This window comes from Oryctolagus cuniculus, chromosome 17 (genome assembly GCF_051225735.1).
Source record: "Oryctolagus cuniculus isolate XC-2025 breed Fujian yellow rabbit chromosome 17, ASM5122573v1, whole genome shotgun sequence".
NCBI classification, from domain to species: Eukaryota; Metazoa; Chordata; class Mammalia; order Lagomorpha; family Leporidae; genus Oryctolagus; species Oryctolagus cuniculus.
Window position 1 is genome coordinate 54,104,994 of NC_142883.1, and position 17,711 is coordinate 54,122,704.

The 17,711-nt window shown below is 50.5% G+C and overlaps 1 protein-coding gene across 2 annotated transcripts in view; it reads left to right on the forward strand.

Moving 5' to 3' along the window:
• GLP2R (glucagon like peptide 2 receptor) overlaps positions 1–17,711 on the forward strand; it is a 78,299-nt gene that overhangs the window by 47,067 nt on the left and 13,521 nt on the right. For both annotated transcript variants that reach the window (XM_089318379.1, XM_070061385.2), the window contains exons 10-11: positions 4,358–4,446; positions 16,739–16,877. In XM_089318379.1, coding sequence (XP_089174505.1) covers positions 4,358–4,446; positions 16,739–16,877 — 228 coding nt within the window. The remainder of the gene's footprint in view (positions 1–4,357; positions 4,447–16,738; positions 16,878–17,711) is intronic.

Genomic DNA, 17,711 nt, shown 5'->3' on the forward strand with positions numbered 1-17,711 from the left:
TTTGTTGACGTCTTCATTATTGCGAACGTTTGCTTGCATGCATGAATGAAGAATGCAGGCCTCTCCCAGGCGCTCCTTATCTTCTGTGGGATGTATGCATTCCGGCAGGGCTCTTGGGCAGGGAAAGTTTTGCTCCAAAGAAGAACTCTAAGGGGTAGGTAATTTAGTCCGCACAGCAGGCCAGGGGAGGAGGGACTTGGGGACAATTGGCAGAGTTTATGGGTAGATAAGACCTACCCCTGAGCTTTTCCCATGCTGTCCATCCTCTCTGCCAACCCGTAGGCCCAGATCTGTGCACAGAAGCTGGGCTGTCAGAAAGAGGGTCACCAAAACTGCTACATTGGAGAATGCATCTGTGCTGTTTAAGACTTAGAAGGAGCCTTAAGTGTGTGCCTCCTTCATCTAATCACAGAATCCTAGAGGAGCTGGCTGGGTGCCTGTGTCTTCAATCAGCCCCTGTCCTGCTTATGGGGAGTGACATCACGCAGGTTGCTGTCTTTCCCGAGGTCTAGGTGAGCAGAGGCTCCTGGGTCACTCCATGGCAGTGAGGAAGTGCCTCCCCACCCCCGCCACCCCCGCGTGGCCCATTGGTTGATGCCCATTTTCTCTTGACTGGTCTCTGGGAGGCACAAAAGACAGTGAATCAACACGCTCATCTTCATAGCCCTTTGTTTCCTAGGAGACAGTGCTGATCGAAATTAATTTGCTGAAATATGTCTTTCCCTGTTGCACTTACTTGTAAGAAAAATGGCTGTGCTCAACAAATCACTAAGCCAAGGGCACAGTGTTTTCTCTTGATGATGAAAAACAGATATCCCATTAAAAGGGATAAATTACTTGGTTACATTGAGTGTATACTTAAATTTTCTGTGACCAAATATTCTTTGGCTGGGAACCTCCTTCATTCCTCTTGGCTTACAGAGTGCATACACAGCCTCTTGCCTGAAACTCTAGCCTTCCGGCATCGAGCACTGGTGGTCCTGAGGCCAGTAAAGCAAGGTGCATGCTGGATTCTGCAGCTTGCGTCCCAATGTGTACTTGCAGAATTTTGCTGTCAGAGACTTTAGTACCGGGCTGGCTCACGTCTCTAGAGACCCCTTCGTTAATTATCACCTGATCACCAGTGCTTTCGCCATGGCGTAGAAGCATAACCAAGTCTTCCGTCTTAAAAACAGATGCAATGAATAAACCACTTTCAGGGCCAGTGTTGTGGCATAGCGGGTAAAGCCACTGCCTGTGACACCTGCATCCTGTATGGGCACTGGTTCGTGTCCTGGCTGCTCCGCTTCCAATCCCGCTCCTTGCTAATGGCTTTGCTATGGTTGAGTTTCTGAGGAATCTGCTTTCTCTTTACCATACTGGCTGTACGAGCACTGGAATCTGGCTTGTGCCCCTATTGTGGAAGCGCAGCTTTTCTTAGCGAACTGCTTATTGCTAAAGGCAGTCTTATTTTGCTTAATGGCCATAGTATCTAAACCTTAACATTTTTCTGTGGGCTTCCAAAATACCGCTTCCATGGGGTTCATTCCATGGAATTCCATTCGTGTTCTAGCTACTCTTTCTGAATGTCCTTTGTCATCTCACTCTGGGGCCAGCATTGTGGCGCAGCTGGTAAGACTGTGCCTGCAATGCCAACATTCCATATGGGCCCTGGTTCAAGTCCCAGCTGCTCCACTTCAAATCCAGCACCCTGCTAATGGCCTGGGGAGAACATCAGAGGATGGCTCAAGTGCTTGGGCCCCTGCACCCAAGTGGGAGACCTGGATGAAACTCCTGGTGTTGGCCCGGCTCAACCATGGCCATTGTGGCCACTTGGGGAGTGACCCAGCAGATGGAAATCTCTCACTCAGTGTCTTCCTCTTTCTCTGCAACTTTGAGTTTCAAATAGATAAATACACCTTTTTAAAGAAAAAGGTGATTTTCCGAACCTTCCTTCTCTCTCAGTCTACACAGTCCCTGCATGATTTTGTCTACCCCGGTGGCTTCCTGCTGTGTCTTGGATGACTCTGCTGAGATCTGGACGCAAATATCTAATGGCCGTGGGCATCTCTTGTGTTCAGAACCACTGGATCTGCTCACCCCCCATCCTCGCCCAGTGTTCTTTCTCCATGTGGTCCCTCTCTTGGTGAGTGGCACCACCGCACATCCTGAGAGCTACTCCAAAGCTTTGGGGTCTGTCGCTCCCCCTCTCACGGAGGAACAACACTGGACCCTGCGCTGTTCTCTTGCCCGGCCCTTCCCGGGTTAGCTCCCCCCCCCCACCTCCGCGGAGGGGCAGCACCCCCACCGCTTTCCCCGCTTCTGCGGAGGAGCGGCACACCGCTGGCCGGCTCTCTCAGGGGCTGCTCAGATGTTCCTCAGGTGTTTCTGGTGCATGTGGTCTCTCTCTTCCTTTATAGTCCTCTTCCACCAATCCCAACTCTGCTACCCACACGCTGAGCACGCTGCTCTCCTCCAATCAGGAGCAGGATCAGCTCCTGTAGTTTGTTGGTCAAACTGGTGAGGCAGCTGTGTAGAAGTTGTTTGCTGTCTCTCAGCGCCATATTGTGGGAGATCAGATGCATAGAATTAGTCTTAGTTCCAGTAATTTAGTCCAGTCTCGGTTGCTCCCCACAGGGTCATCTTCAACCTCACATCCAAACAGTAACAAATGGCATTTGAGCCACACTTCCTAATGACTTCCAGTCTGTCGCTTCCTCCCCGTCTGGCAGCATCAGGGCAGCTGTCTGAGTTGGCCTCTCTGTCTCCTTTCCCCGGGAGCTCTGAAACTGTCTCCCAGTGGGCCCCCTTCTTCCCGTCTGGCCCTCATGCAATCTGTTCTCCACACTCTCTCGGAGGAGCTTTCTGAAATGCCAGTGTGCACACGTGAGCAGATCACATGCCCACCCAAGATTCATCAGTGGCTCCCCACAGCTTTCTGAAGATAATCAACCCCCCCTCCCCGCTTAGTGTGACCTGGGAAGGCCCTGCATCACTTGGCCCTCCTTCCCTCTGCAGTCTCACTCCTCACACACTCCAGTGTCATTCTCTAAGCCCACACCCAGCCATTGCTCTTGAATACCTACAGGTGGCTGCTCATGAGCTATCTTAAGGGTGTAGTTGAGACATCCATTAGGGGTAGGCAGTTGGTGTAGAGGTTAAGACTCCTGCATCCCATATTGGAGTGCCTGGGTGTCAGTCCTGGCTCCAGGCCCTATTCCAGCTTCCTGCTAATGTACACCTTGGAGGTAGCAGTAATGGTTCAAGTGGTTGGGTTCCTGCCACTCACATGGGAAGCCTGGCTTGATTTCCCAGCCCTGGCTGTTGCAAGCTTTTTAGGAGTGAACCAGCAGTTGGGAACTCTGTCTCTTTGCCTTTCAAATAAATGAGTAAATAAGTACTTTCAAAAGATATTAGCCAAAGTTGCAGCCACCTGAAGTCTTAAATAGGGCTGGAAGATCGGCTCCCAACGTGGCTCATATGGCTGGAGAGTGATGTTTGTTGTTGATCGAGGGCTTGATTCTCCTACACCAGCCTTTCTACAGACTGCTTGTGCCTGGCTCCCCAGCGAGTGAGCAGTTCAGGGGGTGAGCAGAAGGAGAGAGAGTACCTGGTAACACCTGGCTCAGGAAGTGAGCTCACTTCCACCATATTCTTTGCATTAGATGCAAGTAGCCACATGAAGCTCACCTTCAGTGAGGGTGGAGTGGGATTAGGCTCTTCTCATTAGGGAGAATACCAAAGAATTCAGACATAATTAGAAATTTCTCCCAAGGTGGGATTTGGCCGACTCGTGCCAGTTGTGGAAGGCATTCTTGGGCGTGGGGAGCATGTGCTGTGCAGTTTCCTGGCAGCAGTGGGACCCCACCTTAGACACCACAGGGGGCCAGCGTTCCTTGCAGGGTGGCATGAGGTGTAAGTGATTAATTATATCAATCCAGGCTCAACTGCTGGCTCAGTCCCTGACCACCTGTGTAACTGGGAGATTTATCTCCTACACGCCCCTGTTTCTTTGTCATATTATGCGGATAAAAATGGTTGTGGCTACTTCCCAGGTATAGAAAGTTCTCGGCCCAATGGCCAGACTGGTAAGTACTGAGCAAATGTTAGTAAATATTAGCAATAATGTCGATGTCCTTCTGCCTTTTGCACATGGCTTTAGTGGTGGGCCAAACAAATGGCTTACCAAGATCTCCTCCAGACTTGGAGTTCAGTTGACCGTCGGGACAGTGGGGATTACCACCCAACCAGCTAATTGCTGAACTGGCCCTGGTTGACAAGGACAGGGCGCTCGTGGCTGAGTCCTGGGGTGACTTGGACATTGGCAGCCCTATGGAGACCATCACTTACCTTAACGCACATCTGTTCTTTGTTCAAGGTCAATTTCTTCATCTTCCTGAAAATCCTCAAGCTTCTCATTTCTAAGCTCAAAGCCCACCAAATGTGCTTCAGAGATTATAAGTACAGGTGAGTGGCTGGGTTGTTTAGACTCGTTCTGACTGTTTTGCGTGACGCCCTGGGGAGAGGGACATGCATTGTGTTTGTATGTTTATCTGCTAAGGTCAGGATGCCAGGGAAAGCCCTTTCGCCAGGGACGAGGACCTTCTGACCCCAAAGGAATACCTGCTGGGCAGTCAAGGGCACACATGTCCCCTAGATAGAAAGATCTTCAAATGTCTCTGACAATCACTGGTTTGTGGGGAAGGGGAAAGTCTTATCTCTGTGGGGATAGGGAACCCTGGCTGGGCTCAGAGAGACCCCAGGCGAGCCTTAGTCCAAGTTCTCGTCTCTCCATGTGTAGGAAGACATAGATAGAGGTGAGCAGACACGCGGGATTTCTTGAGAGGCAAAGGGATGGTGCGCACTCAGACAAGAGCATGGACAACCTCATGAGGGAGAATTGCCCCCACCCAGGATGGGGTCATCCTTTTTATAGGGTCAGGGGTGGTGCTCTGGGCAGTTCCAAGGAGGCAAGGTTTGGGGTGGGGCTGGTATCTGGTGCATGATGAGGAGTAGGTGTGATGAGATATCCTGGTGTCTGGTGCGTGATGAGGAGTGGGGGTGCCAGGCCTTCAGCCCTGCTGAGTCGGCCTGAAGGTGCTGGGATTTGCACAAGATGGCATGTGGCTTGGGTGTTGGGAGTCCTCAGCTCCTTGTCACTCACTAGCTGTCTCCCTAGCCATATTATTATGAAGCGAAGTTGGGCGATTGTCTTCCGGGGGAAGAATTCGAGGCAACAGAAGGAACGACATATGCATGACCCAGAGGAGAGTGTCCGGGTGTCTTTGAGCCCTTGAGAAATAAGACCCCATGCTTTTAGAGTGCAAGGAAATCCATTCTGCACATGGCTGCTCTTTGCTTGTGACTTGCGTTTCGTCTTTTGCTGTCTGCATTGCCGGAGAACCCATTTCACAGTGAGTCAGGTCCTAGGTGTTAGATCTGCATTTTTGTTTTAAAAATGAATGAACGTGTGAATGAATGAATGAGAGATGGGGGGCCCACTCCCTCTCTTCCCAGTTGTTCCTTACTTCCTATGTAGCCTGCACCTTCCAGCAGGGGTCTTGGAGCAGGGGGAGTGTTTTAGCCCATAGAGTAGTTCTGAGGGTCAGCATTGAAGTCCGTCCACACAGCAGGTCTGGGAAGGAGACTGAGTGAAGAGTGGCTGTGTTCCTCGCTCTTTTAGGCCTGGCCCTGGGGCTAAGAGGCAGTCTTTCCATTTCTCCAACAAACATCTCCTGATGCCTACAAGGTGCCTGTGCTATGTGTAGGACAAAAGGTAAATACAGCGTGGGCCCCGTCTTGGAGGTGCATGCATGGTATTTCCCTAAGGACTGGAACACTGTTCCTGGAGCACAGCAGGCTGGCTGTGGCTCAGACATGCCAACTGATCTTGGGCAAGAAGCTCGGGCCACCTTCGCCAGCTTGCTAGTGTGAGGAATGGGAGTATCCCGACAGACCCTTCCTCGGCTTCTCGTGAGGCCATAGATTGGGGCGATCCCAATGCAGTCAGAGGTGTGGAGTAGTATTTGCTCAGGATCCAGATCCCAGATGCTATCTTCCTTAAACGCTCCCTCCAGGAGGTCTAGAGGAGTAAACACACAGGGTTCAGGGCTAGGCAGATACATACTGGAGTTGCTTGCTGGGACTTGGGTCCATATGTTTTTGCAGAAATACTTAGCTCCTGGGCCCGGGCCCAAGCCCTGGGGAGCCACGCTGTCTCTGTTGGTGCCTCTAAGTGGCCGAGCAGGCTCTCTGGCCTCTCTCCCAAGGCCTGGCCTCACCCCCTCTGAGCATGGTGCTCCTTTGGCCAAGCACAGCTACCTGGGTCCAACCTGCTCAGTTCTGCTCATGGAGAGGGGTCTTCTCCACAGTCAAGTGCAGGAAGCATCAGAGGGCCCCAGAGACTGGACACAGAGGCCAGTACTCCCAGGGGACAGAAGGAGGGAGCAGGTGAATCTCAGGGGACTCTGAGCCTAAACTTGGGTGTTTGGTGCCTCCAAAGCCCACCGTGTACCCCTAGGAGCTTCCCCCATACTCCGTGTCCACAGCAACCCCTACAGCAGTTTTCTGTCCTGGCTGCTCACAAGCATCGCCCAAAAGCACAGCCTTGCTAGTGCCTCTGCTACTGTGTCTTCTGACCCAGTAGGCACGGGATGGAACCTACCAGTGTTGTGGGGCGCACGGATTAAGACACAGCAAGAGGTCAAATTAGGAGTCTTTATTAGCCAGCTGGCGACTGCCAGTCACAGAGCAAGTCCAGAGAAGACAGCCCCCAGGTTGCAGTGGTGGTGGGGGGGGGGCTTTTTAAAGGCAGAACCTGCTTTTTATCAGACATTTGATTATGCGTGTGAGCTTGTGCGAGCAGAAAGCACACAGAGAAGCGAGAAGCAGTTAGCGAATTAGCCAGGTGTCTTTTTTTTTTTTCGGTAACCTTGATGTCACTTGTGCTATCCTGTGTCCGCAGCCGGGAGTAGACAGGAGAAACCACAGTCAAGTGGCCTTGGCCATTATCATCAAGCAAGCAGAGGTACAGAAGCTAGAAATGGGTCAGTTACAAACTAACATTTAATTGTATGAAGAACAGGCCTTGTTTTACAATAACCAAGCAAAATAACCTGTTGAGCTTTGGGTCCCTTGTCACACCATGTGGACTTTCTAGAACTCTCCAGGAGGTTCTGATGCCCACAGAAGATGGGTCAGACACACTGGTAGAGTCCCAACACTGGGATTTCCTGGCTGCGCTGTGACAACAGTTTCTATGCAGCCTCAACATTGTCATTCCGGGGTCAATCCAAGATTATGGCTTCCAGACGTTTCAGATCATACATCCCTATCAGTAAAGTAATGGTGGGCATGCCCATATACGTTATTAAATAAGACTGAAAAGTGGGAAATTAAAAAGGAGAGACAAAAATGGATATGCACAGCACTTCTACTACCTTCTATGATTGTATTTTCTTCCTGTATCAAATAGATTTCCTTGCCCAGGCCTGGAGGGTGCACACCCCCTTGCAAGCCACTGATCTGGGGGACGAGTAAACAAAGATACTGGGGAGGACCGCATAGCTCATGATGGTTCAGAATGGCTGTTTGGGAGGAGAAAGGATAACCCTGCCTGGCATATACAATCTGTCTGCAAACTCCTTGCCCCTGCCCTTGTTCGAGGAAAAACCTTGAAAGGGAACACCTGGGTCCATGCCTACCTGAAGGTCTCCCGGGGTGAGCGGTCTCAGCTTGGCATGGTTTCCACCACCTGGGGAGAGCCCTGGGGCAGGTTGGGAGTGGGGGTGCTGTCTGTGTCCCTGAGTGGCTGGGACTTTGGCGGGCTCCCTGACGCCAACTGTACTTACAGCAGGCTCATGTGTATAAACTGGACCGTTACTCATTTTTAATGTCTGTGGAAGGCTGGGGCAGGAGTTGGGGGCTCCTTTCCAGTGCCTGCATGCCTCACCAAGTGTCCTGTTCTTGATGCTAGAAGGCCCAGAAACCCACAGCAGGCCCCACGGCGTGGCTTGCTGATCATGCAGTCAACGCAGAGTAGCTGGTGTTGAAGGAGCCCTGAAGATGGCCTCAGATCCCACCCTGGCTCCCAGCACCCCCTGCCTGTGGGGGAGGAGGCGCATTCCCCAGGGCCAGGGCTGCCTGCACTGAGTAGGGTGGATGAGAGCTGAGAATTTCCTCCTCGTCTGTGCTTTTCACCGTTGCCTTCTTCCTCCTGTCGTCTTACCCTTTCTGCAAGCAACACAGTCCGTTAGCTCAAGCTGATGGACTGGCAAAAAAGCCAGGGACGCGTCTCTCAGAACGCACCTGTGCCACCTTAATCTACTCACTGGGCTGGAAAATCCCACAGCCTCTGTGAGCTCATTTGCCCATTTTACTCCCAGGAAGCAGTGTGAATTCCCCTGTTTCCAGGTTCTGAGATGGTTAATTATTGTCACCCCCATGGGTCATTTGCCCCTGCAGCTCCCAGAGCCCTCCTCCACATTGGAAGGTCACTCTTCCGCCACATCCTCCCTTATGTCCACTGCATTTTTGTCCAAAATCCAGTGGGTACAGGCTGCCTCCACCTTCCCGAGATTTTGAGAGCTCTTAGAACGCAGTGCTCCAGATCCGCCCCTCCCCCACCCCTCCCTGGAGTCTATTTTAGGAAAGTTGGAACTAAACACATTTAGGCTCTGCCAGAGAGGCAAGTTTCTAGGAGCTAGAGAGCCGTCTGTCAGCTCAGCCCTTGTCCCTCAGCTTCCACCACAGGGCAGAGGGAACAGCAAATGGCCCATCTGTCTGGCTTGGAGAGGGAGAGCTGAGCCAAGTGCAGAGGAGGAGCGGTCGGGCTACCGTAAATGAGGTGAGCAGTGCCCTTGGAACACGGAGACCAAGAGACCTTCAGCTCTGCTAGGGTTCCTTCTTTGTGGTCTCTGGCACAGAGCAGCTCTCTTTTCACAGACAGAGGGTCTTAACTTCCCATGTGATGCGTGGGGACTGAACTCATGAATTTCTTCTCTAAAAACAAATTATTGGCCGGCGCCGCGGCTCACTAGGCTAATCCTCCGCCTTGCGGCGCCGGCACACCAGGTTCTAGTCCCGGTCGGGGCGCCGGATTCTTTCTGGGTTGCTCCTCTTCCAGGCCAGCTCTCTGCTGTGGCCCAGGAAGGCAGTGGAAGATGGCCCAAGTGCTTGGGCCCTGCACCTGCATGGGAGACCAGGAGAAGCACCTGGCTCCTGGCTTCGGATCAGCGCAATGCACTGGCCGCGGCGTCCATTGGAGGGTGAACCAACGGCAAAAGGAAGACCTTTCTCTCTGTCTCTCTCTCTCACTGTCCACTCTGCCTGTCCAAAAAAAAAAAAAAAAATTACTGATTTATTTAAAAGGCAGAGTTACACACAGAGAGCAGGGTGTGGGGGTGGGGAGCTCTGTCATTCTCTAGTTCATTCCCAAATGGCTGCAGTGGCTGGGGCTGGGCCAGACTGAAGCCAGGAGTCTCAGCTGCACCCTGGTCTCCCACATGGGTGGCAAGGGCCCAACCACTTGGGCCATCGTCAGCTGTCTTCCCAGACACGTTAGCAGGAGGCTGGTTTGAAAACAGAGCAGCCAGGACTTGAACTAGCACGTTGATATGAGATGCTGTCATTGCAGGCAGTGGCTTTACCGACTGTGCTACAATGCAGCCCCTAGAATGAATTTCTTACAGGGAATCAGGTCTTTTTTTTTTTTTTTTTTTTTTTTTTTTTGACAGGCAGAGTTAGACAGTGAGAGAGAGAGAGAAAGAAAGGTCTTCCTTCCATTGGTTCACCCCCTAAATGGCCGCTACGTCCGGCGTGCTGTGCTGATCCGAAGCCAGGAGCCAGGTGCTTCTCCTGGTCTCCCATGGGGTGCAGGGCCCAAGCACTTGGGCCATCCTCCACTGCCCTCCTGGGCCACAGCAGAGAGCTGGCCTGGAAGAGGAGCGACCAGAAGGAATCATGTCTTAACTTGCTAAACTCTAGAGTCCATTTGGAAAGGACTTTGTGGTGAGCAATGCAGGGGAGGAAAGATTTCTCTTCTACCTTCTTAGGGCTCCTGGCTGGGTTTGAACAACAGACAAACAAGGGCAAAAGTACAAAAATGTATTGAATAAGATGACTGTGGCATGGGCGTCCTCATAAGGAAATGAAGATCAAAGAAATGGTCAAACACACGTTTTTATGCCAAGTTTGATGGAGAGTGGACAGTCGTAGAGAAGGACCACTGGCCCAGTGGGGTATAGTCGAATGGTCAGAACCTAGCGGAACGTAGCGAGGTCTGTGTCATCAGAGATGGGGATCCTCCTTTCCTCCCGCTGCAGGAGGCACCTCTCGCCCGAGGGTCTCAGGGCTGCCCTCCCAGGGTCAGAGCACCCCTCCCAGGTGATGCCATGAGCTTCCCCAGGAGGGAACGGTAGGGGAGGTCAGAGAGCTTCCTGCTTCTGCAGGCCTCTCAGATGCCTTCAGCTTAAAGGGTTCAGTATGCCCAGCTCCTCACTGGGGAGCAGAGTGTCGTGAGCCCTGTCAGCAACCAGAGTCACAATGGAAGTAGGATGGATCAGAATCATTGGAACGGTAAGCAGCTCAAGGGCGGGGATGTCCTTTAAAAATAGCGACAACTTGGCCGGCGCCTCGGCTCACTAGGCTAAGCCTCCACCTGCGGCGCCGGCACACCGGGTTCTAGTCCCGGTCGGGGCACCAGATTCTGTCCTGGTTGCTCCTCTTCCAGTCCAGCTCTCTGTTGTGGCCCAGGAAGGCAGTGGAGGATGGCCCAAGTGCTTGGGCCCTGCACCTGCATGGGAGACCAGGAGGAAGCACCTGGCTCCTGGCTTCGGATCAGTGCAGTGTGCCGGCCGTAGCGGCCATTTAGGGGGTGAACCAATGGAAGGAAGACCTTTCTCACTGTCTCTCTCTCTCACTGTCTAAATCTGCCTGTCCAAAAAAAAAAAAAAAAAAAAAAATAGTGACAACTAAAATGGATGGGTCATTTATCACGCGTCAGGTACTGCTTATCCCAGGGTTTACCCAAGGTAATTTGTCTAATCCTTACTGTGAACCTGTCAAGTGGGTGCCACCATTCACATAATCCAAAGGTCACACCTGGAGTACGTGGCAACACTGGGATTTGAACCAGGCCCGGGAACTCCCATTGACTTTGACCTCGTTCACCCACCACCCCTGGTATCTGCTCATGTGCCCAGAGCAGATGTTCACTAAGTCTTTGTTGAATGGTTGAAAGTCTGCAATAAACGGTCCCATTTCAATAAACAAATGGCCATGGATGAAAAATAAGCATAAATACAGCCCACAAGGGTAAACTGTTCTAGCTTTTTATGGATTTTCCTCTGAACAGGGACACAAATATTGCTGTGTCTAAGGAGAAATTAGAATGAGATAAGGAGTGGAAAATCCCTTCCTGTGTCCATCCAGAGTGAGAATGGTTACTAGAAGGACCTGAAACTTCCTAACAAGACGGCTTGCATTTTAAATGCGTGTGGGATCCTGGAATGTAAAAATGCCATTAGTGGAGAAACCAATGAAGTCAACATAAAGCGTGGAGTTTGGTGATAGCAGTGTACTGGTGTTGGTGTCTTAGTTTGGGGGGGTATGCACTACAGTTAGGCCATATACTTTTTTTTAAGATTTATTTATTTGAAAGTCAGAGTTACACAGAGAGAGAAGGAGATGCAGAGAGAGAGGTCTTCCATCCACTGGTGCACTCCCCAGTTGGCTGCAGTGGCCGGAGCTGTGCTGATCCAAAGCCAGGAGCCAAAAGCTTCCTCTAGGTCTTCACATGTGGGTGCAGGGGCCCAAAGACTTGGGCCATCCTCCACTGCTTTCCCGGGCCATAGGAGAGAGCTGGGTCGGAGGTGGAGCAGCCAGGTCTTGAACTGGCACTGATACGAAATGCTGGCACTGCAATGTTGTGGCTTTACCCACTAAGCCACAGTGCTGGCCCCAGGCCTTATGTTAACATCAGGGGAGACTGAGGCAAGGGTATATAAATCTAAAACTATTCCGCAATGAGAAATTTATTTTCAAAAGCATAATGCTCCGGGGCTGGCATTGTGGCACAGTGGGTTAAAGCCCTGGCCTGAAGCACCGGCATCCCATATGGGTGCCAGTTCTAGTCTTGGCTGCTCCTCTTCCAATCCAGCTCTTAGCTATGGTCTGGGAAAGCAGTGGAAGATGGCCCAAGTCCTTGGGCCCCTGCACCCATGTGGGAGACCAGGAAGAATCTCCTGGATCCTGGCTTTGGATCGGCACAGCTCCGGCTGTTGCGGCCATCTGCAGAGTGAACCAGTGGATGGAAGACCTCTCTCTCCGTCTCTACCTCTCTCTGTAACTCTGTCTTTCAAATAAATAAAATAAACTTTTAAGGAAAACACATCATGAGCCCTAGAATCAGCCCTTAAGGCATTCTGGTCTGGCTGAAAAGCCCATGAGAGCATTTCAGTCATGGAAAGCGAAGACACTGTGGCAAAAATGTCCTGCATGAAGGACCTCAGTGAGTGAGACCCAGGGGAAAGAAGGGGCCATCAAAGAAGGAGGTACCTTTCTCTGAAGGGAGGAGAGAACTTCCACTTAGCTCATGGCCTTGTCTAAATACCGATGGAGTTTGTGGATTCAAAAGGCTTCCACAGCCTAAGCAGCTCATGTCAAGAGCCTTGGGTGATCACTGACGTCATACATAAGAGTGTTAATTGTTAAACTAACAACAGGAGTCACTGTGCACTAACCTTCCATGTAGAACCTCTGTCCTCAAAGAGTTGTATTATAATTATGTCTAAGTGCTCACAAAATATGTATCATTCTTGGGTGTTTCTTTAGAGTTAATTAAGTTTCAAAAAAAAAAAAAAGTGAAATTAACTTCAAGATGCAATGACTTTGAACAGCCCTTATCTCAACTGTTGAGGAACAGGTTTTTTTTTTAAATTTTTTTCCATGCAAATTGTTGAACTCTTTACTTAATATAAAGTTGGTCTTTGGTGTATAATGTTAATTGAAAATGGATCTTAGTGGAGAATGGGACTGGGGATGGGAGAGGGAGGAGGGGGAGGGATGGGAGAGTGGGTGGGAAGGGGGGTATGGTGGGAAGAATCACTATGTTCCTACAGTTGTACTTATGGAATGCATGAAGTGTATATTCCTTAAATAAAAAGTTTCTTTAGGGGGAAAAAATTAAAAAACAACCAACCAACCAACCAAAAAGCACCATGCCATTACTCGGCCCCCAGAAGAAGCTGGTGGTAAGATACGGGACAGCATTGTGAGTAGATCCCTCTGAAGGCCGGGTAACCCAGAGTGAGGGTCCCAAATTCAAATACTTGAAAGGGTCATGTGAGTAACACAGGTGGATGGGGGCCGGGGATCACAGGTTCCCACCAAAGGGGCAGACACCACTCACGAGTTAGCCTTGATTGCCGGGCATGGATCTGGGCTCAGTGTTGCCAGAGCTCCTGTTTTATAGAAGCAGCTGGAAATCTGGACAGCCTTGCTTGAAATCTCCTTATCATTTACAAATGGCCCCCGTAACAAAAATCACTATGTGCCCTCTCTGTGGGTCAAATCTAAGCCATGGTCATGCCTTGGCAACCTCCTAATCAGAGAATTTAAAGAAATACTCCTGGTGGAGTGGGTGTTCGGCCTAGTGGTTAAGGCAGTGCGTGTGATGCCCACACCCAGTTTCAGAGTGCCTGGGTTCGAGTCTGTTCCTGGTTCCAGCTTCCTGCTAGGGCACACCCTGGGAGGCAGCAGGAAATGGCTTGAGTGAGTTGGATTCTTGCCACCCATGGGGCAGCCCCTGGCTTTGGCCTGGTCCAAGCTACGGCTGTTGGCGGGTATTTGGGGAGTGAACCAACAGGTAGGAGATCTCTCTATCTCTGTCTCTCACATAAATAAAATGCACGTGGAAATTGGGAAGCCCTTGACATATTCTCTCCTGGGACGTGTGCTCCTGTTGCTACAAAGTGACTGTCATATATGACTGGGAGTGGAGGAGCAAGGCCATCTGAGGTCACATCCCCAAATCTGCAACTCCATCTCCCCATCCACCAGTTGGCCTCTCCGGACAGTCATGGCTCTGTGGTGCACCCAGCTCGGATGGCCAGCTGGAGTCCTTCCTGCATGGTGGCCCTTGCTCTCTCCTTCCTGGCTTTTGAGAGCTTTTCAGGGCATAAGGGTGAGCACCTCTGTTTCATTTGTGGGTGACATTGCATGGGAACGCGTCTCACCGACACAGGATTCCTGGTAAACCTTCCTGGGAGAGCTGTCCCTGAACCGCTGCTGCTGTTTGGTGTTTCTTCCCGCTTTGATTCCATGGCATTGGGAAGTTGGGGACAGAACTTCTTCCTGGTCTGGTCCTTTAAGAGTAGGGACTTAGGCTAAAACTTCATTATAATTAGCTTCTTTGCCTAGTGTGTTTAAGACAATAGCTTTGCTTGTACCCTGAGTATGAGTCACCTTTGCTAATGTAGCTAGTTTTAGATCAAGAACCAACCCAATGATGAAAGCAGTCATTCCCAAACCTGGCTGTTTACTAAAATTCCACGGGAAGCTCCTGAGTAATTCCCATTCCCAGGACCCAGCCTCAGAGGTTGTTGTTGTTGTTGTTGTTGTTTTTGACAGGCAGAGTGGACAGTGAGAGAGAGAGAGAGAAAGGTCTTCCTTTGCCGTTGGTTCACCCTCCAATGGCTGCTGCGGCCGGCGCACCGCGCTGATCCGATGGCAGGAGCCAGGTGCTTCTCCTGGTCTCCCATGGGGTGCAGGGCCCAAGCACCTGGGCCATCCTCCACTGCCCTCCCAGGCCACAGCAGAGAGCTGGCCTGGAAGAGGGGCAACCGGGACAGAATCTGGCGCCCCAACCGGGACTAGAACCCGGTGTGCCAGCGCCGCAAGGCGGAGGATTAGCCTAGTGAGCCGCGGCGCCAGCCAGAGGTTTTCATTTATGGAGTTGACACTGGGGCCCAGGATACTACCTATTCCTGGGGGATTGGTTCCAGGACTTCCGGCAGATACCAAAGTTTGCACAAGCTCAAATCCCATCTATAACCCAGCTCAGCATTTGTGCATAATCTGTGCATGTCCCCCCATATCCTTTAAGTCATCTCTGGATGACTTGTAATACCTAACACAATGTAAATGCTATGTAGATTGTTGTCATAGTGTATTGTGTAAGGAATAATGATGAGAAAAAAAGGTCTCCACGCATTCAGTACAGACACACATTTCCTCCTAGTATTTTCCATCTGTGATTGGTTGGATCCCTGGATGTGGAACCCATGGACTCAGAGAACCAACTGTACATGTTGTCAAAGCCCGGCAAAGGATTTTAATAGTCACGTTTGGGAACCACCGGAGTGGAGCGTTTGGGCCCCAGCTGTGCACTTTGCAAGTGGGTAGACTGTATACAGCAGCGGAGCTCCACACAGCCCTTTTATGAGGAGGATCAGCTTTTCATTTCCTGCAGCCTTCACTGTCAGCAGGGGTGTGGGACAGCACAGAAGCTGCCTCCAAAGCCCAGCCAGGAGCGTGCAGGTTATCCGGTGTTAAGTCAAAAGCCCAATCTTCTGCAGGAGATGTGCCACGTGCTATCTGAAAGGTCCTAGGCCACTCATTTTCTCTCTCTTCTCATGCTGACATAGAAAGTTCTGAGTAGAGAAAGAGAGAGAGGCACCTGCTAGTCAAGTGGTGGAAAATTTGTCAAACCTGGGAGAAGGGGAGTGTCCCAGGGTAGCAGTCCACTGGATGGACATTTATGTATCAGTCAACCCATTTTTTTTTCTAAAAGGGAATTTTCCCCACGAACTTTATTTATTTTTAAAGATTTTATTTATTTATTTGAGAGGTAGAGTTATAGACAATGAGAGGAAGAGACAGAGAGAGGTCTTCCTTCCATTGGTTCACTCCACAAATGGCCACAATGGCTAGAGCTGTGCCGATCCGAAGCCAGGAGCCAGGAGCTTCTTCCGGGTCTCCCACGTGGTTGCAGGGTCCCAAGGGCTTGGGCCATCTTCTACTGCTTTCCCAGGTCATAGCAGAGAGCTGGATCGGAAGTGGAGCAGCCAGGACTCAAACTGGCGCCCATATGGGATGCCGGTGCTGCAGGTGGAGGATTAACCTACTGTGCCATGGCGCCAGCCCCAACCCATATATTTTTAAACAAAAGATTATTTTATTTATTTGAAAGTTAGAGTAATGGAGGGATGGGGAGGGAAATAGGGAGTCTTCCATCTGCTGGTTCACTCCCCAAATGGCTGTGACCATCAGGGCTGGCCAGTGTGAATCCAGGAGCCAGGCACTCCAAGCAAAATTGGCAGGGGTCTAGTCTTATGGGCCAGGTTCTACTGCCTTCCCAGACGCATTAGCACGGAGCTGGATTGGAAGCAGAGCAGCTGAGAGTTGAACTAGTGCTCTGCAGTGGAACACCAGCATTGCAGGTGACAGCGTAACCCACTGAACCACAATGCCAGCCCCCAGACACACCCTTAATGTCTGTAGACATAGGATCATCTATGTGGGGAAACTCATTCATTCATTCAATCCTGTTTCCTGAGCATCTACCAAGAGTCATGTGTGTTTATTCCAACAGTAAACTAGACCACAATGGCCGCTATGCATTAAATATGTAGTCATGGAAACCAAATAGAAAATCAACTATGTATTAGTATAAGAGCTGTAATAAAGACATGCATAGAAAAGCAGGAAATGCTATCCATCCCCAGCGCGGCCCTTGTGGTTATTTGGTGGTTGTTTACAGATTGGCGAGGTCAACGCTGGTGCTGCTTCCTCTCTTGGGTGTTCATGAGATCGTCTTCATGTTCGTCACTGATGATCAAGTTCGAGGACCTTCAAGACTGATACGCCTCTACTTTCAGTTGCCATTGAGCTCCTTCCAAGTAAGTGGGCATCTGACTGTGATGTCTTTGCTTTGGAAAAAAAAACAAAAATACAAGTGGTTCAAAGAGGTGCAGATTGAGAGAGGCCAGGGATGAAAATAAAATTCTAGCATCAGCAGGCTTTATTGGTGAGGGCCCTTGGCCTTAAGAAGGGTGTGCAGATGGGGAAAGTGTTGCCTTAGTCCTGCCAATGTGATTTGGTGACTAAGAAGGGAAATGCGGTGTCTCTCCTGGGCTATAATAGTTGGTGTGACTCATGATCTATTAACTGTGAATGTCAACATGAAGCCTTTTATTAAGTGCCTATTTTTGCTGGGTTCTCTGCAGAGCATTGGCAACATGAGCGTTGTCTGTGTTGCAGGTGACACGTACACAGAGCACAGCACAACTTGGGCAGAGACTAGTGAGTCCAGACCCAGGAGGTGCTAGAACCCGACAGATGGGTGGGGGCTGAAACTAGGAATGAGAGGCCAGTTGTGTTTAAGTTACCTGAATATGTTTGGTTACCCATTGCTTAAATTTTTGTCTGTTGCTTAGTAGCTTAAAGTGTCAGTCATTTTTTGTTATGTCTCGTAATTCTGGAAGTCAGCAATCCAGGTAGAATATGGTAGTGTTGGCTGGGACTTCCACAGTGGCTTCTTCACTCACTCACTCACTGGGGTGGCTTTATTAGATCAAAGTTCTGGTGCCTTATTTCTCACTCTCAGCTATGTTCCTAACTTCCGTCCAGTCTTGGGACCTCTCACTTCCTACGTGTTCCCTCCTTGTGATCTCTCCGTGGAATAGTTGAACTTATGCAGGAGCTGAGGGCTCCCAGGAGTGTAGAAGTGTGAG